We start from the raw sequence: 22102 nt of genomic DNA, 5'->3' as shown, positions 1-22102 counted from the left end.
CTGTTAGATGTTAAATTTTGCACAGAGATGGAAGTGTCGTGGCCGATGCTTAAAAGCACCGATTTCAAACTCTGAGGTTTCTGATCAGCAGAGTGTGGGTTCAAATCCCCTGGTCATGACACTTGTGTCCTTAAAGGAACATTACAGAATTGGTTTTGCTAACAAAACAGTTGCTGGCAGTGTAAGCACTTTATGTAATCCACTGTATACATAAACTGACAAAACTGTAGAAATTTGAGATCGATCGGCCATCTGGGTCACAAGAAAATAGTGAAAAACCGATTACACATTTTGCATGACATTGATGCAAACAAAAAGTGAATAAAACGCTCACTGAGCGATAAACTCCAAACACAAAGTTAAATTATTTATTTCTCATCAAATATGACATTTCAGGCAGAAATATTTCAAGGAATGTTTTCTACTATCATCATCATTAGACCGTGTAAGTTTGATGTAAATCTGTGATCTTCACGATTTGGTTTTCTTACCAATTCTGTAACGTTCCTTTAAGCAAGACACTTAACCATTGCTTCATCCTTCAGATGGGACGTAAAGCCGTTGGTCCCATGTGTGAAATGCATGTCAAAGAACCCAGTGCACTTATCGAAAAGAGAAGGGGTTCGCCCCGGTGTTCCTGGCTGTGGCTGCTAAATGCAACTTAGCACCTTGTAAACCCTTACAAGGTGCTACATATCACATAATTGGGTATCAGAATTCATACTTTCAAAACCTATCTTTCTGTATAAATGTATAGACTAAGCGCCTTGAGTACCTTGTCGAAAGGTATGTGCGCTATGTAAGACTTTGATATTATTATTATTATTATAGATACATCATGTAGCTGCTTTACCATTTATATGCAAAGCTTAATGATCTAATCACAGAACAGAAAACTGAGGCAAGTGCCTTGCATTTATTACCACAAATTGCTTGTGTGCAAACACAAATGATGATATGATGTATTATCAGTTCGTTCATAGAAAAAGGTCAATTGGTGCTTGCTACATTTGTACATGCTCAGATTGACAATACAAGATCAGCATGCTGCTGTTAAAAAAAATTGTTTTGACAACTATTAACAAACATTTCTAGAAATGTAAAGTGACTGGTGTTGTCCTGATCACAGCATGCCTGTGGCTGTACATGTACATGGAATTATGAACGCTCACCCAATCACTGCAGGTGTGTCCCTACACTCCATAGGAATGATACAGAGGGCACAAGGGTACAGTAACTGGTAAGACTTAGAAGATAGAAAACTGGCATCGGAATGGAAGATAAAGAATAATAGAGAGGTTTCGCAAGTATACGGATACACATACAGATACAGATACGTCGACACTTTGTGTGTTCACGTGCTGCGTATCTGCAACTATCATATTTTGCACACACGTAAGCTACGAATACGGGAGCTCATAAACGTCGCAGAAAAACGGATACTGTTTTGCAGCCTTTTAGCTGTCTTTTTGTCCCAGATCAAAAACATTTCCCACGGAATTGCTTTCACTGGTATTGTGCTTGATATACATGTACGAGTAGATAAAAAATTGTCAGTCATTTGCAAGCAAAACGGTGAGAAAATGCAGTTTACAAAACACGGGGTCTCTGTCGGTCATGCTTGTCAGGAAAAACACTCATGACCAATGCGAGCGCACTCGAGTGACACATACCTACATGTATATTTTGCGAAACAAAATCCAACACGCGGCTGTAGTCGCATGCTTGCGAAACCTCTCTACTAACTTTGGTTTTTACCCATACACCAATGTGTGTTAGCACTGTACATGTATACTCAGTACTTCACTTCCCTTCCCCCCCCCCCCGAGTCCTGTGAACAAATATCACAGGCATATTACTCGGTTGTGTATGAGTGCATACATGTACAGCCACAGACCCACTTTGATCCTGATAACACAGCCCCTTCAGCAAAAAGGCATCAAATAAGCCGTAAGAAAATCTCATTTTGAATGTGAAAACCAAATTGTAACATCTAACTTCACCTTTCAGATACTAACTGTAAAGACAACTCTAGAGTTAGACTCCTAATACAAACATTTGTATCAGTAATCATCAATGATGGATAGACCATTATCCATATCAGACATTATGTTTTTTCTCTCATTAGAATCAATGTCAATTAAAATTCAGGCTGCCATGGAAATACAATGTAGTCCCACTCTTGCTGAGGTTCATTATAGATGTATTTGATTGTAGCTGTGTACTTAAGGTGTTAGGACTCGTCTGACAGCAAGTAGGAGCAGTCAGTAAGTTCAACTCATGCCAAAGATGTCATTTCAGACCTACAAACTGACAGCACTTTATTGTCTATTAAAGACACTGGACACTTTTGGTAACTGTCAAAGACCAGTCTTCTCACTTGGTGTATCTCAACATATGCATATAATAACAAACCTGTGAAAATTTGAGCTCAATTGGTCGTTGAAGTTGCGAGATAATAATGAATGGAAAAACACCCTTTGTCGTGCTTTCAGATGCTTGTTTTCGAGACCTCAAAATATAATTCTGAGGTCTCGAAATCAAATTTGTGGACAACTACTTCTTTCTCAAAAACTACGATACTTCAGAGGGAGCCGTTTCTTACAATGTTTTATACTATCAACCTCTCCCCATTACTCATTACCAAGTAAGGTTTCATGCTAATGAGTATTTTGAGAAATTACCAATAGTGTCCACTGCCTTTAATACATGTAAGTTAATGCAAACTTAAGGCATGACTGCAAACTCAAATCACAAATTAAGCACAGCATTGACCTTTTGGACAGCACTCCAATCAGCAAAAACCAATATCTATGTAGCTCTCTTGATGCCCATTTTAGTAAGCAATCTCTTTATCACATTCTGCCTGTTTGACGAATGAGCAAACAATAGGATTGACAGTGATTTAGAAGAAACAATAAAGTATTTCCCCTTTTTTCAATCGAATAAAGTACCTTTAACACATTTCACAATGTGTATTATAAGTGATACGCGCCTCTTTTCAAAATAATTCAAACAAAATGACAGGGTAAACTGAGGAAGACCCTCAGATTTGCAAGCGACTCTTGCAGACTGAATCTTTCTTGGGTGTCGTCCACTGACACAGGAATCATATGAAAGATTCTCTAAATTCTCTACTTAGGTGCTTTGGAGGACTGTATTTCACTAAAGTCACTTTTTGTGACCAAAGACAACTTTGTTTAGACTAGATGAAGTTTCTGCCTTAGAGTTCTCATGGCGTCGCCACAGACAAGCGCCAGCCGTTTTCAAATGACAATGTCAAAGATGTTGGTAGATAACAATACTCTAGGAGCTGTGGAGGGATCTGACTGGATTGCTGAGCTGTCAATAGCGCAAGGCATCATTGGAGTGATTCTCAACACTCTAGCTTGGCTGGTCATCCTTCGTACCAAAAGCCTCCACAATATGACTAACTACTTGCTGGCATACCTTACTGTGGTTGACAGTCTTTATTGTTTGAGTATAGTCTTGGAGCAGGCAGTACTAAGCATTGAAAGTTCCATTGGAAGAGAAATACCTTGTCTATGTATTACTCTGAGCTTATTTATTTTGTTTACAACAGCCTACTCTTCAAGTTATGGCCTGTGTCTGGTAACCTATGAACGCTACATTGGAATAGTACATCCACTGCACTACCCACGATTGATGTCCGCTAAAATGGTGAAGTTGATCAAGTCCCTTTCTTTTCACAATGGATGCTAAAAAGGACAACACTACGGCATGTGACATTAATAACGACTCGGTACATTTTAATATTGGTGCCACTCTTGCTGCTGTCTTCAGCTACCTTCTGCCCATCCTTTTTATGAGTTGGGCTTATTACAAGATCCAAGCCACTCTCAAGAGAAGTGCTCAACAACTCCAACAACAGAATGTACAAGGAGCAGCCCTTGAGCTTTTACAAGCAAGAAATAATGTGATCAGCATGCTTAGGATCGTTATAGGTGCACTGGTTGTTTTCTGGACGCCAAGTGTTCTCTATGTCATGTTATTCATCTGGACAAGTATTTCTGACACTTATCGAGAAAATACAAATATAAGCCTACTTAACATTGTTTACAACATGAACTCTGTCATCAATCCCATCATTTATGTCTTCACATACAAGAAGTTTCGAAAAGGTCTTCAAGATATGCTGTGTTGTTGCGTTGGTCGACCTCTCAGGCCAAACCGGGTAGGTGTTCAGATCGAAATGAATGAACAAAATGTATTTGATCAGCACTACCAAGGAGATCCCACATCAAACCAAGCAACTTCAACTTCATACTGCCTCTAGCTACCGGGCAATCTCGGGAATCTAGTTTGTAAGACACTGCTCTAGAATTGCAAAGGTTGTAGGTTCGAAACCCACCCAAGCACTATACCTGTGATATTTGTTCACAGGACTCGGAAAAGTACTGAGTATACAGTGCTTTGTACCCATCAGTGTACATATAATAATGGGTAAAAAAAATTAATAATAATACAACTTCAACTTTGTTAATACAGGACATTCATGATACTTGAAAAGGATTGAAGAATTTCCTTGGGTTCAAGGTCTTGCCTATTTGTACCGATGGCATGTATGGTAAAGACTTTAATAGACTGTTCATGCTATAACTTAATAATTTTGCAGGTTTTTCTGAGGGCAGAAAAACCAGCAACTATGTCTTCAAGTACAAAAATTTCGTAATGGTCTTTAAGACATGCTATTATTGCACTGGTCGATCTTAAAGGCCAAACCGGATTGGACTATGAAATATAACCTATGCACTAATGTGTAAACAAATTACTCCGATCGTGATTTGATCAAACCATATCAATAATGGAAACCCAAATGAACCATAAAAGGGTGTAGCACATTGCCCGCTTGCTGTGGAACAAGTGGCACAGGTTATTTTTTTGCATTAAAAGCCACAGCGTCCATTTTCTGTTGAAACAATATTTTTTGATACACATTGAGTAATCACAACTCAATTTGAAGGTCCTGCAGTTGATTTCACCAAACTCTTCCTAACTTAGGATTAATCTCAAGACTTAGGACGAGTTAAGTTCCGTATCCATAGACGTTAGGATGCATAAACCCATCCTAAGTTAGGACGGGTTACCCGTCCTACATGTAAGTCAAGATAGCATTAATCCTAGCGTTTCGTGAAATCGGCTTCTGCTCCATTGCCAGTGTACATGTACAACCATCCTGCTCTATATCTTAAATTAGTTTGATATGTAAATTAGAAAAATGTATCTCACTAAAGCAAACTGATGTATTGTTCACCTCAAAATATCATTGTAAAAACATAACTCACAGCTGAAACTATATAAAATGATGTCTTAATATATGTATTCTTAATTTGCTATTGATTGTATGTTCAAGTTCATCTATTTTTAGATACACAAGAGCCAAGGCAATTTCTATTGAACACAATAAACTAAATCAATCAATCAATCAATTGTAACGTGACAGATGATTCGGTCGACAGCCAAAATCTGTTTTAGTGCAACCCCCACCTTGATGGCCACATGCATGTCACACTTTGCTACGTGTTATGGATGTTGTTTCTAAAAACCATGCCAGATGTATACACAAACTAAATGGCACTAAAAATGATACTTGGGTGGATGGTCTCCTATGCAATGTTGGTAGGAGAATAAAAGAGTACAAATGTAGGCGACGAGGTCTTAAATAAAGCCGAAGGTGAGGTCCTTTATCGCAAGGCCACGACCCTTTAACCCTTTCAATACCATTGTCGAGTAGAGTTTACTCAACCGCGCAATGCAAGTGCTTTCCTTATCAATGTCAAGTTTTCTCGACCGTGCATCGTGTAGTTGCTCCGTACCAAGGTCGAGAAAACAAAGGTCTTGCCTTTGAGAGTCTGTATTTACTTTGTTTGGCGCCCTCTGTTGAGAGTCTGGATTTACTTTGTTTGGCGCCCTCTGTTGTTAGGTTTTATATGACAAAATAGCTTGTTTACCAAGCTTTGCAATAGTATGCATTGTATTGGGGGTCGCCATTACGATTTTCCGAGAAAAGTACACTTCAAGATTTCACGCTGGCGATTTTTCCAACAAAAATCACCATCATGTCTGCTCATTGCACAGAGGTTTTGGCCCATATGTTTGCCTATACTGACTCTATAAAAAGACTTGGTAAGTTCTGACGAAGAATCGAGTGAGCATTTGGCAGCAAATCGTCGGGGTATTTCGTAGCAAGACATGTAGTCAGATGATGAGAAAAACGGACTATGCACAACAACCGTTCGACGCTGTTGGCTTGGGCGTGCATGGTGGGTGGGCCTCGACCCACTCGAGCTGGTCGAAGCGACCAAAGTGGCTAACCGCTTTCAAAACAGATGAGGTTTTTCAGCAAAATAGGCACCGAGGTTGAGTACAAATGGAAATAGAAGCTTATAATCAAACAGGTTATATTTTCTGATAAGTTTCTAACAACTGTTCATCTGTTCATGAGGAAAAATAGGTTGAAATTCTTGTCGTTTTTCTTGAGACAGAAATCACACAAAAAAAAAAATTTTTTTATTTTTCCCCAGAAATTTTGCAAACAAAATTCAGATAATATTTACAAATTTGACATCGTAGGAAAGGTCATTTCATATGCTCCAAATTGTACGCACAAAGTTTTTCAAAAAAAATCCTTCTTCCCACAGAAAATCCAGATTGAAATCAGTACACACTGCAAATTACGTTATATATTTTTTTTTTACGTTATATTTTTTTTTTAGTGTGAAAAAATACAGTACACAGCATTGTGACCTTTGTCAACAATGCGGTATCCGGTTGGCCGCTTGCAATAAACATTGTGGTATTGAAAGGGTTAAATGGCCATTGAATATCAAGTCACTACTCTTTTATTCCTATTCCTATTAAGCACTTCGGGACTGTTGTGTGAAGCGCTATATAAGTGCTGTTCATTATTATTATTGTTATTATTATTATTATTATTCATAAATGCCCTTTTGTTCAAAAAGCATATTAAGGCTGGAAAATTAATAAAAATGGTGAATTTCTGTCATATTATCGGGCTTTGTTTCGTGCAGGGTCAAAATTGCATTGATGCTCAACAGTTGTGCATACGCATGCATGCTAATTGTTTTTTTTTTTTTTTACATTGAGCAGGCCTACCGGTTTGTATTGATTTTTGTATGTGTAAATTAACACCATGCGTTTACAAGCTTGTGTGCCACGCATTTTATGCTTCTCACCGTGTCTATATCCTATGTTTAAACATGGCCATGTGATGCCCTCTCTGTCCCGGGTATAGACTATCGAATACGACGTCACCACTAAAATACCTGCCCTACAACATGGCGTCTCTAAGCTTGTGTGTGTACGTGTGCATGCGTGTGCCATAGAAATCAAACTGGGAACTCTGCGTGCTGCATGCTCCAATGATGTAAGCGTGTAGACACGCAGACGACCTGCCCTATAACATGGCCGCTTTCATAGCAACAACGAGCAAGTTCGAGTAGGCACATTTATTCTACCCGTGGTAGACTACTGACTAGCAACGTACATGCGCAGTGACCCACTCACTCGAACAACTCATATGGAAGTCTAGTCAACCTTCCACATTATTTCGGTATAGTGTCACTGGTTCCCCTCTGCGCTTTACACATGTCAGAATGGAACATGCTGTTGGGTCCAGTGAAGAAACCATGGGGTCGAAGCTGGTTCCACAGTAGTCAACCAAAACGCCTCTGTTAATACTTATGCATGACGTCATAATTCTTACCCAAAATGAGGCTATGGGCGCATGCCCCCATCACTTGCAGTGGCTGCGCCCATCGCGTCGTTTTGAGTTAGCATTGTGACGTACCTCGTGCATAAATATTAAGAAAGGCGTACATGTATGGTCGACCAGCCTGGGTTCGATTGCAAATGGTCAACCTTTAGTTAACCATTGTGCACACTTTCTCAAAGGGGTTATTCGACACGGTCAATTTATAAATAGAAATACGGAAGTGTTGCACCAACCCTACCTTTAGGATAGCTGGGATGACCTTGCCCACATACTCTGTAAACCTTTCGCCAAACGTCCCTGGTAGGTAGATAAACATCATGATGTAACCGTCTCGGACATGAGGAGGGATGTCAGGGGCCTCGGCTGTCTTGATGATGTCTGGCATTAGCTTGGCCAGTTTCTCCACTCCCATACCAGCCATGACTTCGCTCAGACCTAAATCAAAAGTTCAAGCAACATTACGGGTAAGGTTCGTTAAAGAATTTCAGAGTTTGGCCACAACAACTCTGATAGTATACATCCTTTTCAGTGAGCGAGTGTTTTTACATTGACTTAAAGGGTCTGGGTACTTTTTACACAATGTCCACAGATTTACATTAAACTTAAACAGTTTGATGATGCCTTGCTCAATCATAACCCCTGGAATTTATTCATTAAAATGTGCTAGAATCTAGCACATTTTAATGAGCGCCTGTAATCAATTCTTTCTACGCGCGCACGCATGTCTTTCGTCTTTTGTTTTTCTTTTTAAAAAACGTGTTCATGCCATAAAACACGGGCGCGATCAACATGCAAATACCTTGATTGCAAATATCTTAATCTTAACTACGTTCGTGCGCATTTTACATTTAATGCATTACCAATTTCATGAGCCAATCAGCGTTGTTTATCAGTACATCCCTTCCAGGGGTTAGTGACGAGAGGTATCGATACGGCGCGCTGCCCATGGTAGCATGGCTGCTGGCAGACGAGCTGATCTAGCCGAAGCTGTAGCCGAACTCCCCATTTCGGACAGGGGCTAACTTACCTTGAGCTGCACCTGACCTATCCACCGAGTTCTGCTCCACGGTGAGTTTCTCCATGAGCCACGGGAGGAGGTTATCAAAACTACTCTCACCCATCCCTTTGACCATCGCTCCGAGGGCTCGGGCTGATACCTTCCTGACTTCAGGTACGGGATCCAGAAGGGATGCCTTTAGACCTGGCATAACGGACGGGAGATAGGGTGCCAGATCCTGCGTAAAAACAAAACAAAGTCTTTACATTGTTATGATACAAATCCTTGACCCTCTCTGTCGCCACCGAGGTCGGAATCATGTTGGCAAAAATAGGGAGACCACCAACATAAGGGCTCAATAGCTTAGTTGGTAGAGCACCAGCACATTAATCTGGAGATCAATAATAATAATAATAATAATGCATTTATAATGCGCCATCTATCTAGTGTACAAGACCCTATTCCGAGGCGCAGAACAACAAAACAATACATACAACAAAAAAGAAATGTAGAACATAATACAAAATTATACAATGAATAATCTGCTGTCAAGACATGTAACGAGCTAAGTGTAAGAGGATTTAAATAAATGAGTTTTAAGCAAGTTTTTAAACAATGGAAGAGAACTACAGCGCCTGATGTTATTAGGTAAAGCGTTCCAAAGTTTAGTAGCAAAAGCGGAAAAGGAACGATCGCCATATGATGAGGAAGTTCTAGGAATAGTTAAAAGGGGCTTAGCAGAAGAACATAGAGTGCGAGAGGGGGCATAAGGTACAAGGAGATTTGCAATATAAGACGGAGTCAAGCCAAACTGAGATTTAAATGCAATGAGTAGAACTTTGAATTGAATTCGTTGTCGAATGGGTAGCCAGTGAAAGTACAGGTTTAACTCAAAATAATTAAAAAGGTTATATTGTAGGTCATTGAAAAATCATTGTGGGTTAATAAGTACTTGGCTTAAAATATATATGCACTAAACGCCATGTTGACTAATACCAAAAGAGTTTTCAAAGTTTTGATGCATTCAAAATGACCTACTTACATGTTGAAACAACTTTTGGCTAGAATAGGATCAAATGAAACAGAAATATGCATACGGAAAACCACTGTACCTTCTGGTCAGTTAGGGAGTACATATTGCCGATGATCTGGGCAGCCATTTTCTTAGTGTCCGTGGAGCGGTCTTGGAAGGAGCGCTGTACAACTGGCATTATGAGGGCAAGCGAGGGCGCATCAATGAAGTGGACAAACTTGGTCCCTAGCAGAAGTTGAAGACACGCATCGGTTTTCTTTGAAGGATTGGAGAGGGCATCCAAAAGCATCGGAACAATCGCTACAAGGAATAAGATAATCAAATAAAGAAATCTACAGTTCTGAGGTTGCAAGAATCTTTTTCTGAATCACTGCTTGCAGTTTTGGTTTTTACCCATATACACCTATGTGTGTTTGTATACTTTACCCGAGTCTGTGAAAAAAATCACAGGCATATTACTTGGGTGGGATTCGAACCCACCACCTTTGCAATAGTAGAACAGTGTCATACCATTAGACCACCGAGTTAGAGGCAGTTTGAGCCCTTTTTTAGCAGCGGGTACTGCAAACGATTTAACAGATGCTAACATCTATTTAGATTATAGTACTGGAGGAACTATGAAGCCATCTTGTGAGTCCCATTCAGCCATCTTGCCACTCAAACTCAAAAATGAAAGACGAAAGAAAGACGAAATTAATTTTAACGGAATTCACCAAGAATGAACATGTAATGTACCTGTTTGTTTTTCTTGTCAGAATCACATTACATACAATGCTTTAATTTGAGAGGATGGGGTGTCAGGACCAAGCGGTCTAGAGCAATGGACAAAAAGGTTTTCAGTTGTTAGAGTGTGGGTTCTATAACCGTGATGACAAAGCAACTGGTAACCATTACTGACAAGCACTATGCAAATGGGATGTCTCATTTACATAGCACCTTGTAAACATAACGAGCACTATGCAAATGGGATGTCTCATTTACATACATGTTTGTAGCACCTTGGCAACATAACAAGCACTATGCAAATGGGATGTCTCATTTACATACATGTTTGTAGCACCTTGTAAACATAACAAACACTATGCAAATGGGATGTCTCATTTACATACATGTTTGTAGCACCTTGTAAACATAACAAACACTATGCAAATGGGATGTCTCATTTACATACATGCTTGTAGCACCTTGTAAACATAACGAGCACTATGCAAATGGGATGTCTCATTTACATACATGTTTGTAGCACCTTGTAAACATAACAAACACTATGCAAATTGGATGTCTCATTTACATACATGTTTGTAGCACCTTGTAAACATATCGAGCACTATGCAAATTGGGTGTATTGTTTACATAGTTCCTTTTAACTATGACAAGCACTATGCACTGTGGCGTGTCTCATTTACATCGCAACCTGCAACAATAACAAGACGTTACGTAAAAATAACGACAGACAGTTGCCACAGGGGTCAATCACGCTGAAGAGACGCGCACTTCCTTGCTACAGGAGAAGAGGCAGAGGAGAAAATTGCGAGTAGCAGCCCCCCACCCCTTTGTCAGTCCCCTCCCTGTATGTCTGCAACAACTGTGGCAGAGACTGCCACACACGAATAGGACTTCTCAGCCACAGCTGCATGAGAGAGGATAACTCCCCGGGCGCAGTCCATCATCACTATTGAAGGACGGATGCCTACTACGTAAAAATAGGGTATATCACTTAAAATCCATTGTAACAGGAAAACAATTGTTTGAAGTCTTCAAACACCTTTAGACAAATACTAGCCCTTTAGTACGAAACAGCAACAACTTTGGCATACCTTGGATTTCTGGATTCCTAATGACTGCCCCGATCTGTTTGAGTGCTTGGGAGCCGGCCTTCTGTACTTTACTGTGTGAATCAGTCAGTACTTCCATCAGCTTGGGTACAATGCTGGGCAGACATGAGGACAGCTGCTTGGGGGCGCAGTAAGCCATGGCTCCCAGTAACTCCACTGAACCTGTAGATAAACATAAACACCAACATTTACTGATGAATACAACACCATCTAGTACGGTTTGCACGGCAGGAAAGCTCCATGAAAGAAAGAGGCCAGAACTAAATAGCCCTTTTCTCTGGCAACTCAAACCTGTTTTCTCCTTGTAATTCCTCTTCCAAACAGTGGATTAATAGCATTTTGCACTAATGCTAAAAATAGAAGCCAAGTTCCCGGATCTCAAACAAAAGTGTCAAATTACACTAACACGGGCGTACGTCCAAATTGTATGTTTACCCCAAACTAACTATGCTACTAGTGTAGTTTGGCGCGCCTATGACGCAGTGATGGCATACGTGGCGTTGCATGTTTCCCTGACAGCCGGGTTTTTTAAGCAAAAGTTACGTCATTAGTGCGGGGTGCTATTGGACCATGCACAAACCTTTAGGGCTGCTGACTGCCCCTGGCAGATTAAATGCTCATCCAGTAAGTTTAAAGCTTTTGGGCTTGTATAATTATCACAACAGATGGTGCATCTTTATACTAACCCCTTTGGTTGGCTCCGAGTCTTCTTCCCACTTTGAAAGCTTGGTAACAATTGATCTGTTTTGGTTCTTCACATTCTTTTTTAAGATTATGACAAGGAATAGTATTTGGGCTTGTAATAAGTATCGCAGCAGACGATGCGCTTACAAACCTGTTTGGTTCTCCACAGGCTTCATTATATGATAAGGGTTAGAATTTGGGCTTCTATAACTAGGCGCCTTGATCGGTTTTCTGGAGAAGTGCGCGTTATAAATCCATATTATTATTATTAACATATGGTGCATCTACCAACCTGTTTTGGTTCTCCACGAGTCTTCTTCCAGGGCAGCGAGTAGCGATGGAAGAACGAGTTTGACACCATGCCCACTAAGTTTACTCATGACAGCCTTAGCTGTGTCATCTGCTGCCTGCAAAGAAGTAAGGTTAGAAAACCATCATCATAGTACTAATGTACTTCAAACGGATTTGAAATTTATTGCACACATCAGGGTCTGCTATTAACCAGTTATGAAGTGCAAAGTAGCACCATAGACCCACCTTGTACTGGTATGATGTGTTGAAGTGGTCTGTCATTGTGGTAGTCAAACTTATGTAAAGATATCAGCAGACACTGACTAACCTTAAAAGCTATTGGTACACTTATACATAGTCAAACAATCTCAATACTCAAAATCTCCTCTCTACCAAACCCATTCCCATCTTCTACCCAACCCCTACACCTCCATCTCCAACCCCTTCCAACATCCTACCCAATCCAACCCCCTTCCCACCTTCTACCCAATCCCAACCCCTACCAATCCCATACCCAACCCCTTCACATCTGCTAACTAATCCCAACCCTCTTCCAACCTCTTACCCTATCCCAACCCTTCCGACCACAACCCCCTTCCCATCACCTACCCAACCCAAACCCCTTTCGACTACCTTCCCATCACCTACCCACCCAAACCCCTTCCGACCACAACCCCTCTCCCATCACCTACCCAACCCAAACCCCTTCCGACCACAACCCCTCTCCCATCACCTACCCAACACAAACCCCTCCACATCCAAGCAATCCCAACCTCCTTCAAACCTCCTACCCTATCCCACCCCTTCCGACCACAACCCCCTTCTGTTCACCTACCCAACCCAAACCCCTCCCCATAACCTACCCAGCCCAAACCTGTCCCATCTCCTACCCAACCCAAATCCTACCCAATCACAACCACCCCCCCCCCTCACCCCCTCCTTAACTGCTTGACTTTATTTACAATTCATAAACACCTCAGACAGTTTCGCTGTTCTTATTGGTGGAGAGCGCGTCACGTGGGTGTGTATAAACCTTTGTTTATGACCGGTAAAAAGTGTTAATTCATGGGCGTGGCACGCGACCTTGCACCTGTTCTTGTAAGACAGTTTCTTTATTCCTATTGGTCGAGAGCAGCGGCTAAAACAGTTGTGCAACATCACGTGATACGCGCGACGTGCTCAACATTCCCTTATAGGGAGTTGTTTACCCGTGGACGGCGGAGGGCTTTACCATTTCATAGCTGGAGGGTCGTTGTGTTGAAAGAAATCATTTAACAATTATAATTTTTGCATTTATTTTACTCTTTGACCACAAAGTGATGATGTTTTTGACCGAAAAGGTATTTATGAATTGGAATCAAAGTGTGTCGAATTGGTTTTCAACTAGTGGTTTAAACCCGCCGAGGCCTGGTTCTTGATAATTTACCTCGACTTCGTCTCGGTAAAATTATCAAGAACCAGGCCTCATTGGGATTAAACCACTAGTTGAAAACCTCTTCACCACACATTGATTTTCTTATTTAGTCACTGCATTAACAATGCAAACGTACCTCTCTGACGTACTGGTTACCGTCCCCGAAGCACAGCAGTAAATGAGGAAGCACATGAACCACATAGGGTTCAAACAGCCTTCCCAGCATGTTACAAAGCATCTCAAAAGCAAACAAGGCTCCTGTTGATAAAAAAAAAAAAAATTGTTGGTAAGAACAGTGCTATGCCGGAATCAGGCCTTTCACAATATAGAGCGCCACCAAGAGTTTACCAAAGACAGGCAAAATTTCACAGTAGAACACTGGGAAACTTGCACATACATTGTGAGTAACATACAAGTAATGTGCCTATGATATTTTTTACACAGAGCTTGGGAAAGTACTAAGCATATAATGACAACAATTATTTGGGTTAAGCGTTGTCAATTTCAAGGCGGCTAAAAACAATCAGATACTTTCGGTATTTCTTTTATATAGTAATAATAATGACAGTTTTGGCATTGCTTGTGGGATGATTACTAAAGCTAACCACATGCTACTGTGTCAATGGTCAATGAGTAGGTTTACATGTACACATTCAAACCGGGGACCTACATGTACATGTATAACAAAAGAGGACAATAGAGTCCATGGTTTGGTAAAGGTCCACAGTTGGAAAGCGTGTACAAAACCATAGGGAGCTGTTGAAAAAAAGTAAGTATAAACAAAAGAGGGACAATAGGAAAATTGACCCAGATCACCTGACATCATCATCAGAATAATCTTGGATGTGCCATTTGGTGGGCAAGGTCACTGTGCGTTAAGCGAAGTGCGCATTTTAGACGACGCGGCGTTTACACGTAAACCAATTGACCACAATGGTGAGCGGGGCACAGTCGCTTTATGTGACGAGCGTGCAAGGGGTCAATACAAGCTTGAATGTGTGGACAGCAGTAACTTCACATTGCACAGGGTTCAACCTACCTTCCCTACGTCTGAAGTTCTTCTTGTCTTGTATAGCATCCTGCAATGACGACATGATATCAAGCTGTTTGAGTGACAGTATACCCAACCCCTTCACCAACCCGGCCAGACCGTAGGCCGCCCCCTTCCTCTCTCCGTAGTTCTCTGACTCCAGTAGCAAGGCCAAGAGATTCTTGACGATGGCCGGGGCGTCTGCTTTGATAGCTGGAACGAGAGGGGGAAGGCAGTTGGCGACTGCTTCTTGGACCTGGAAAGAATAAACAAAAATGTGAGAGTCGAAAGACAACGAAGTGCTAACTATATAAACTTTTAAATAAATGACCTGAAAATAGGGTTTAAACATTCTTTTACTGAGCCATGACGTCTTTTCAAAAACAGTTTATCTAAGTATCTTTAAAGACACTGGACACTATTGGTAATTGTCAAAGATCAGTCTTCTCACTTGGTGTATCTCAACATCTGCATGAAATAACAAACCTGTTAAAATTTGAGCTCAATTGGTCGTCAAAGTTGTGAGTAAAAATAAATGAACACCCTTGTCACACAAAGTTACGGCTTTCAAATGATTGACTTCGAGACCTCAACATCTAATTCTGAGTGCCGTTTATTATTATTATTATAAAAATTGTTCTCACCTGTTGGGACGGAGTGGAGAGCGCCTCGATCAATTTAGCCACGATGGGTTTGACCTTAGGGTCAGTCTTGTCCAGATGTTTGGCTAGTGATCCCATGAGGATGACCACGCTGTGTCTCACAGCATCGTAGGACGATGTGTTCGGTGCCTCGTCTAAGAACTTCTCAAAGACCGGGAGAAGTACGACGACACTATCCTAAAAGAAATAACAACAGGAGATAAAATCATAATTATTCAATTATTCATCTACTATTCGGGCCCAAATGTTTGAGTGCTCTGTTAAGTTTGCTTCTGGGATAAAGAATATTTATTTTGGTTTTTACCCTTACAACGATGTGTGTTAGCATTCGGTGGTCTAGTTGGCAAGACACTGCTCTATAATTGCAAAGATTGTGGGTTCGAATCCAACCTGAAATGCCTGTGATTTTCATTCACAGACCTCGGGAAAGTACTGAGTATACAGTGCCAAAACACATCAGTGTAAGGGGAAAGTATTGAGTATACAGTGCCAAAACACATCAGTGTAAGGGGAAAGTACTGAGTATACAGTGCTAACACACATCGGTGTAAGGGGAAAGTACTGAGTATACAGTGCTAACACACATCGGTGTAAGGGGAAAGTACTGAGTATACAGTGCTGACACACATCGGTGTAAGGGGAAAGTACTGAGTATACAGTGCTAACACACATCGGTGTAAGGGGAAAGTACTGAGTATACAGTGCTAACACACATCGGTGTAAGGGGAAAGTACTGAGTATACAGTGCTAACACACATCGGTGTAAGGGGAAAGTACTGAGTATACAGTGCTAACACACAGCGGTGTAAGGGGAAAGTACTGAGTATACAGTGCTAACACACATCGGTGTAAGGGGAAAGTACTGAGTATACAGTGCTAACACACATCGGTGTAAGGGGAAAGTACTGAGTATACAGTGCTAACACACATCGGTGTAAGGGGAAAGTACTGAGTATACAGTGCTAACACACATCGGTGTAAGGGGAAAGTACTGAGTATACAGTGCTGACACACATCGGTGTAAGGGGAAAGTACTGAGTATACAGTGCTAACACACATCGGTGTATGGGGAAAGTACTGAGTATACAGTGCTAACACACATCGGTGTACGGGGAAAGTACTGAGTATACAGTGCTAACACACATCGGTGTAAGGGGAAAGTACTGAGTGTACAGTGCTACCACACATCGGAGTAAGGGGAAAGTACTGAGTATACAGTGCTAACACACATCGGTGTAAGGGGAAAGTACTGAGTATACAGTGCTAACACACATCGGTGTAAGGGGAAAGTACTGAGTATACAGTGCTAACACACATCGGTGTAAGGGGAAAGTACTGAGTATACAGTGCTAACACACATCAGTGTAAGGGGAAAGTACTGAGTATACAGTGCTAACACACATCGGTGTAAGGGGAAAGTACTGAGTGTACAGTGCTACCACACATCGGAGTAAGGGGAAAGTACTGAGTATACAGTGCTAACACACATCGGTGTAAGGGGAAAGTACTGAGTATACAGTGCTAACACACATCGGTGTAAGGGGAAAGTACTGAGTATACAGTGCTTACACACATCGGTGTAAGGGGAAAGTACTGAGTATACAGTGCTAACACACATCGGTGTAAGGGGAAAGTACTGAGTATACAGTGCTAACACACATCGGTGTATGGGGAAAGTACTGAGTATACAGTGCTAGCACACATCGGTGTAAGGGGAAAGTACTGAGTATACAGTGCTTACACACATCGGTGTAAGGGGAAAGTACTGAGTATACAGTGCTAACACACATCGGTGTAAGGGGAAAGTACTGAGTATACAGTGCCAAAACACATCAGTGTAAGGGTAAATACCAAAATCAATAGGCCTAAACTTTTTTGAATATGGAATTGTCACAAATGTGACCCGCTCTAACGAAATGAGGATTGTCTAGTGAATTTCACATTTGCATATTTCATAATATTCCAAACAAGCAAATCTTAATATTTTAAATGAAATAAAAATCAAGATCATACAACCTTCCTGTCTGAACCAATGTGGAATTTTCGACGCCCTTGACGCTTAATTTTACGACCCGTTTTGGAAAACACAAACTCCATAAAAATTAATTTGAAAAAACGCGACGTCTCACACACTCATTAAAATAATATTAATATTTTTGTTTACGATAATGAAAACATCAATTTTTAACCCCCCGTAGTCAGGCAAACAAAATTACCAAAATGAACAAACAACTCAACGAGAAGTTAGATTATAATGTGTAGACAATTTCACCAATAAGTTTGACAATGTTTACCTGAAATTTTAGAGCAATTTGCGTTGATATTTCCAACTTGAAATGCGAGTTTTGTTCCGTCAAGTCAAAACATTGAAAAGACAGCTGTCACTCAGCGCATAGCATCAACCCCCACGGGTATACTCGGCTTGAAGACCCGGGAACATTCGCAATTTCCCCGTGCATGTATCTCATGATTTTAGCGAAATTTCTTACCCAGCATGAAGTTTAACTGAAAGATTATTCCTTTAACATTCAGAATTATTTTGGTTTGGAACAATTCAACCTTGAAAAACCACAAAACAATGATGGAAATTAGACACTGTTTTCCCAACGTTCGATAAACATTCCACTGTTCCATACGTCGTACGTGTAGCAAAGTTTGTGCATGGTACCCGCGCAGTGTTCGTGTGTACATTGTCGTATTACCAGCGCTACAACTAGCTATGGCAACAAGACCGGGTCGGGTGATCGGACTCTCACGCTGCATGGATAAACAACGCCTCGGTCTGTGAGCCATACTAAATCTCGCGACGCGGATTTATGAATGAGAGATGTCATCGCTGATAAAACAGGGTTTGCCTTTGGTGACCTTTGAACCCCTTTCAGTGTTGACACATGTTTTTGGTGGCTATATTTAGACACCTCTAATCATTGGCTTTCCAATGGTACTCTTGGTGGCGCTATGCAAGTTGTGTGAAAAGTTTTGCGACACTCGCCAAATTTGGTGTTTTCAATGAATGTTCGCTGTCTGTCCCGTGGGATTTGGAACATTTTTGGATAATTACGTCAAGAACATGGCTCAGAAATCGTCTGTTTTTACATCTTTAGTAATCTTTTGACGAAAAGGTAAGACCATAGTAAGTTTAATCAAGATTTAGGCAACCTAAAAGTGTAGTAATAAAAAAATAAAAAAATTCAATAATTTTCATTAATTGTTTGTTATGATTATGTTCGGTGTCAAATTACACGAAATGAAACTTTACTAGACATTCCTCATTCCGTCAGAGCGGGTCACAAATGATAAAAATGATGACTGAAATTGAAAAGGGGATTTCGATGGTTACTCTTGCGACATTGTTGATGTATCCATGAGATTCTTTGGGCTGTAATTACCTAACTGGACTAAAAGGGTTTAATAACTGTTATCCCAATAGAAGTTAGGGTAGACCTAGAACTACTTCAGCACCAATGATGAGATCCAGATTTGGCTACTCATGTTACATTTTCTGACATTTTTGAAATAATATTAACCAGTTTTAATATAGCACATTTCACCCCCCGAGGGCTTCTCAAAGCGCTTCCGACACTATTAAACCTGGTCACTGGGTCTGAAATCATTCCTAAAACCATCTTAACTCCCTGGGGAGTATACAGCCTGTGCGACAATTATATGCGCTACTCGGCTAAATCAATCACAAAAACCATCTCTGCCCTCACAGGTACCCATTTACCCCTGGGTGGAGAGAAGCAATTATAGTATCTTGCTCAGGGTCACAAGTGGGACCGGGATTCGAACCCACACTCTGCTGAACAGAAGCATCAGAGCTTGAGTTCGGTGCTCTTATCCAATCGGCCACGACACCCCACATGTGAGTAATCAATTTAGCGTGTCTTGTACATTGTATATCATACATTACATTTTTTTTTTCTGGATGTCTACTTTGGTGCTTAAGTAGGCTAGAACTATAGGGATAACAGTTATTAAACCTTTTAAATAAAGTTATTACAGCCCAAGGAAACTCTAAAATAATAAAATTTAAGTCAAGTCTAATACAATCGAAAATAGTAAAAAAAAACTGAGAAGTCTTTCCACTTTAGTTGACACTAACCTTGCCCTGGTTGTCAATGACTGCTGTAGCCGACTGCAGCATGACTCTCCGAACCTCCTCATTCCGATCATTCAGCCCGTCAGGAACAAAGAACCGGAACACCTCCGACACTTGATTCTTCTTGAGGTAGGGTGATATCTTCCCCAGGGCGTTGGCGATGCCGCAGCGGGCCGAGAACTCATCGGGCGGGGATTCTGATATGACACGCCCGAGGCTATCCATAACAGGTGGGGGTATCTGGGCGAAACACGACAAGGGTAAGAGTGAATTGGTAAGATTCTGATGATTAGCTCACCCTTTCCAGTGAGTTCCCCAACCGTTTCCACAGAACAGGTTTTATATGGTGGTTATACATTTGTATAGTGGTTTCACTCTACATACGAAGGGTGGACATGAGAATGAAACAGGTCCAAATAATGAACGTGTAGGGACTTGAATCACTATGTGGACACACGCCACACTTATTCACCTGACGACATCATCAGAATAATCTTGGATGCGCCAATTTGGTGGTCAACCACACTGTGAGTTATTCAGTGAAGTGCGCATTTAAGGCAACGCGGAGTCTACACGTAAATCTATTGACCACCAAAATGGTTGTCGCGTGTGACGTGCATGCAAGGGCTCAATAGTTGGGGACATCAAGCAAACCAGTACAAACAGTATGGAACAGTCAGGAAAAATACTGACAAATCAAATGCTTGATTCAGACAAAACAAGTGAAAAATATCTCATCCCAAAAATCTGGTCAGACTCACCAGGAGCTTGTCCTGATGAAGAGAGAAGAGTTTCGACAGTGTTCCTTCAATCTCTTTGCGGTACTCTTCCAGTAAGGCAGCCAGTGCGAGGGCAGCAGACTGCCTGACTACGTCTTGGCTGTGGATGACATCAACGATGGTCAGAGAGCAGAGGTCGGGGTCGATCTCGAGTGCCGCTTCATCCCATAACCTGTAGATAATACCAACATACGTTCAATTTATCAAATCACCAACACCTATGCCTGGGATCCTGTACCCTGGTATGATCTTGGCACAGATTTGATTAAAGGAGCCAGCCAATTTTCCAATCAGCCTCAATTTCACTTGTATACATTAAAACTGCATTTGGTGGAGATACAATCTAGTAGGGTTTGCAGTAACAACATGTGATGGGCTCTGTGCAAATGAGTCATAAGGGGGAACATTTACTTATTGGGTTTTATACATGGCTAAAAAGAGCATACAACAAGCTTCAGTTTGACAAAGTTAGGACCTTTTGAAAAATATATTATGTCATAATCTGAGAAAACCCATACTGGGGAAACAGCCTGTTTAATGAAAACATCAACTATTGATGTCTAAGGGATGAACAAAAAGAACATGTTTTATTTACCTTTATCGATTCAAAACAAAGTTTCTATTTCAGAAAATGTGAAAATATAGACCGTAAGAAGCATAAAACCACATAAAACAATTTTTTAAAATAATTTTTGGGTCACCCTCCCATGACCCAACAGCCCTATACTGGAAAGTGGGTAGTGCGACAAGCGACTTGTTTTTGTAGAGTCTGTCACAAGTGTACATGAGTAGGATTCAAAACTTTGCACGGTGGTGTTACAATCTAGTAAAGTTTGCAGTAACACCACAAATAGGACTTGAAACTTTACATGGTAGTAATACACTCTAGTACACTCTAGTAAGGTTTGCAGTGATACCATGTACAAATCCATTAGATTTATTTGGAAGTGAGACCAATGTGAACTTACTCTCCAGCCATTAACTTGACACTCTCCTCTGGGTCGTGCTTTGCAATGAGGACACGATGGCTCAAGTTGAGGGCGGTCTCCCTCTCTGAATCCATGGTGGGAAGAACTTCATTCAACTCTTTCAGCCCCTAATAAGGAAAATAACAATTTTTTACTTTTTATTTTCTTAGTTTTGTTGGAAAAACAATTTGGGGGAAAACAATACAGAATAAGACTACCACTTTTTTACTCTGGAGTTGATGTTGTTAATTATGACGTCAGAAACAGCACTCACGACAAAAGTTTTTGACACTACTAATTTTTTGGGGGGTCACAATGCTCAGCACAATCTCTAAATAATGGCTAGTACATGTTTCACCCTGCGTTGGGGCAACAATGAGGTCCGTTGCCATGTGTTTGTAAACAATTTAAAGACAGCAAAACTCGGCTGTTGTAAAAGCACCTATAATTTTAAACTTGTTACTCGTATTCTGAAAATGAGAGAAGGTTTATTGTCAGGGGGATGTGAACAGGGATTGTTTATTGTATCGTTGCGAATGGGTGGCCCAAGC

The 22102-nt window shown here is 40.9% G+C and overlaps 1 protein-coding gene across 1 annotated transcript in view; it reads right to left on the bottom strand.

The window, feature by feature from the left end:
• The window catches only part of LOC117290305 (eIF-2-alpha kinase activator GCN1-like), a 71005-nt gene that overhangs the window by 21323 nt on the left and 27580 nt on the right, over window positions 1–22102 (bottom strand). The window contains exons 23-33 of the mRNA XM_033771622.1: window positions 21552–21679; window positions 20566–20755; window positions 19808–20044; window positions 15685–15879; window positions 15050–15296; window positions 14147–14268; window positions 12598–12712; window positions 11604–11783; window positions 9866–10086; window positions 8784–8991; window positions 7995–8191 (exon numbers count right to left, since the gene is read on the bottom strand). Coding sequence (XP_033627513.1) covers window positions 7995–8191; window positions 8784–8991; window positions 9866–10086; window positions 11604–11783; window positions 12598–12712; window positions 14147–14268; window positions 15050–15296; window positions 15685–15879; window positions 19808–20044; window positions 20566–20755; window positions 21552–21679 — 2040 coding nt within the window. The remainder of the gene's footprint in view (window positions 1–7994; window positions 8192–8783; window positions 8992–9865; window positions 10087–11603; window positions 11784–12597; window positions 12713–14146; window positions 14269–15049; window positions 15297–15684; window positions 15880–19807; window positions 20045–20565; window positions 20756–21551; window positions 21680–22102) is intronic.

This window comes from Asterias rubens, chromosome 5, assembly GCF_902459465.1.
Source record: "Asterias rubens chromosome 5, eAstRub1.3, whole genome shotgun sequence".
NCBI classification, from domain to species: domain Eukaryota; kingdom Metazoa; phylum Echinodermata; class Asteroidea; order Forcipulatida; family Asteriidae; genus Asterias; species Asterias rubens.
Note: the sequence above shows the minus strand (reverse complement) of the source record. Positions and strands in the feature narration are given on the sequence as shown.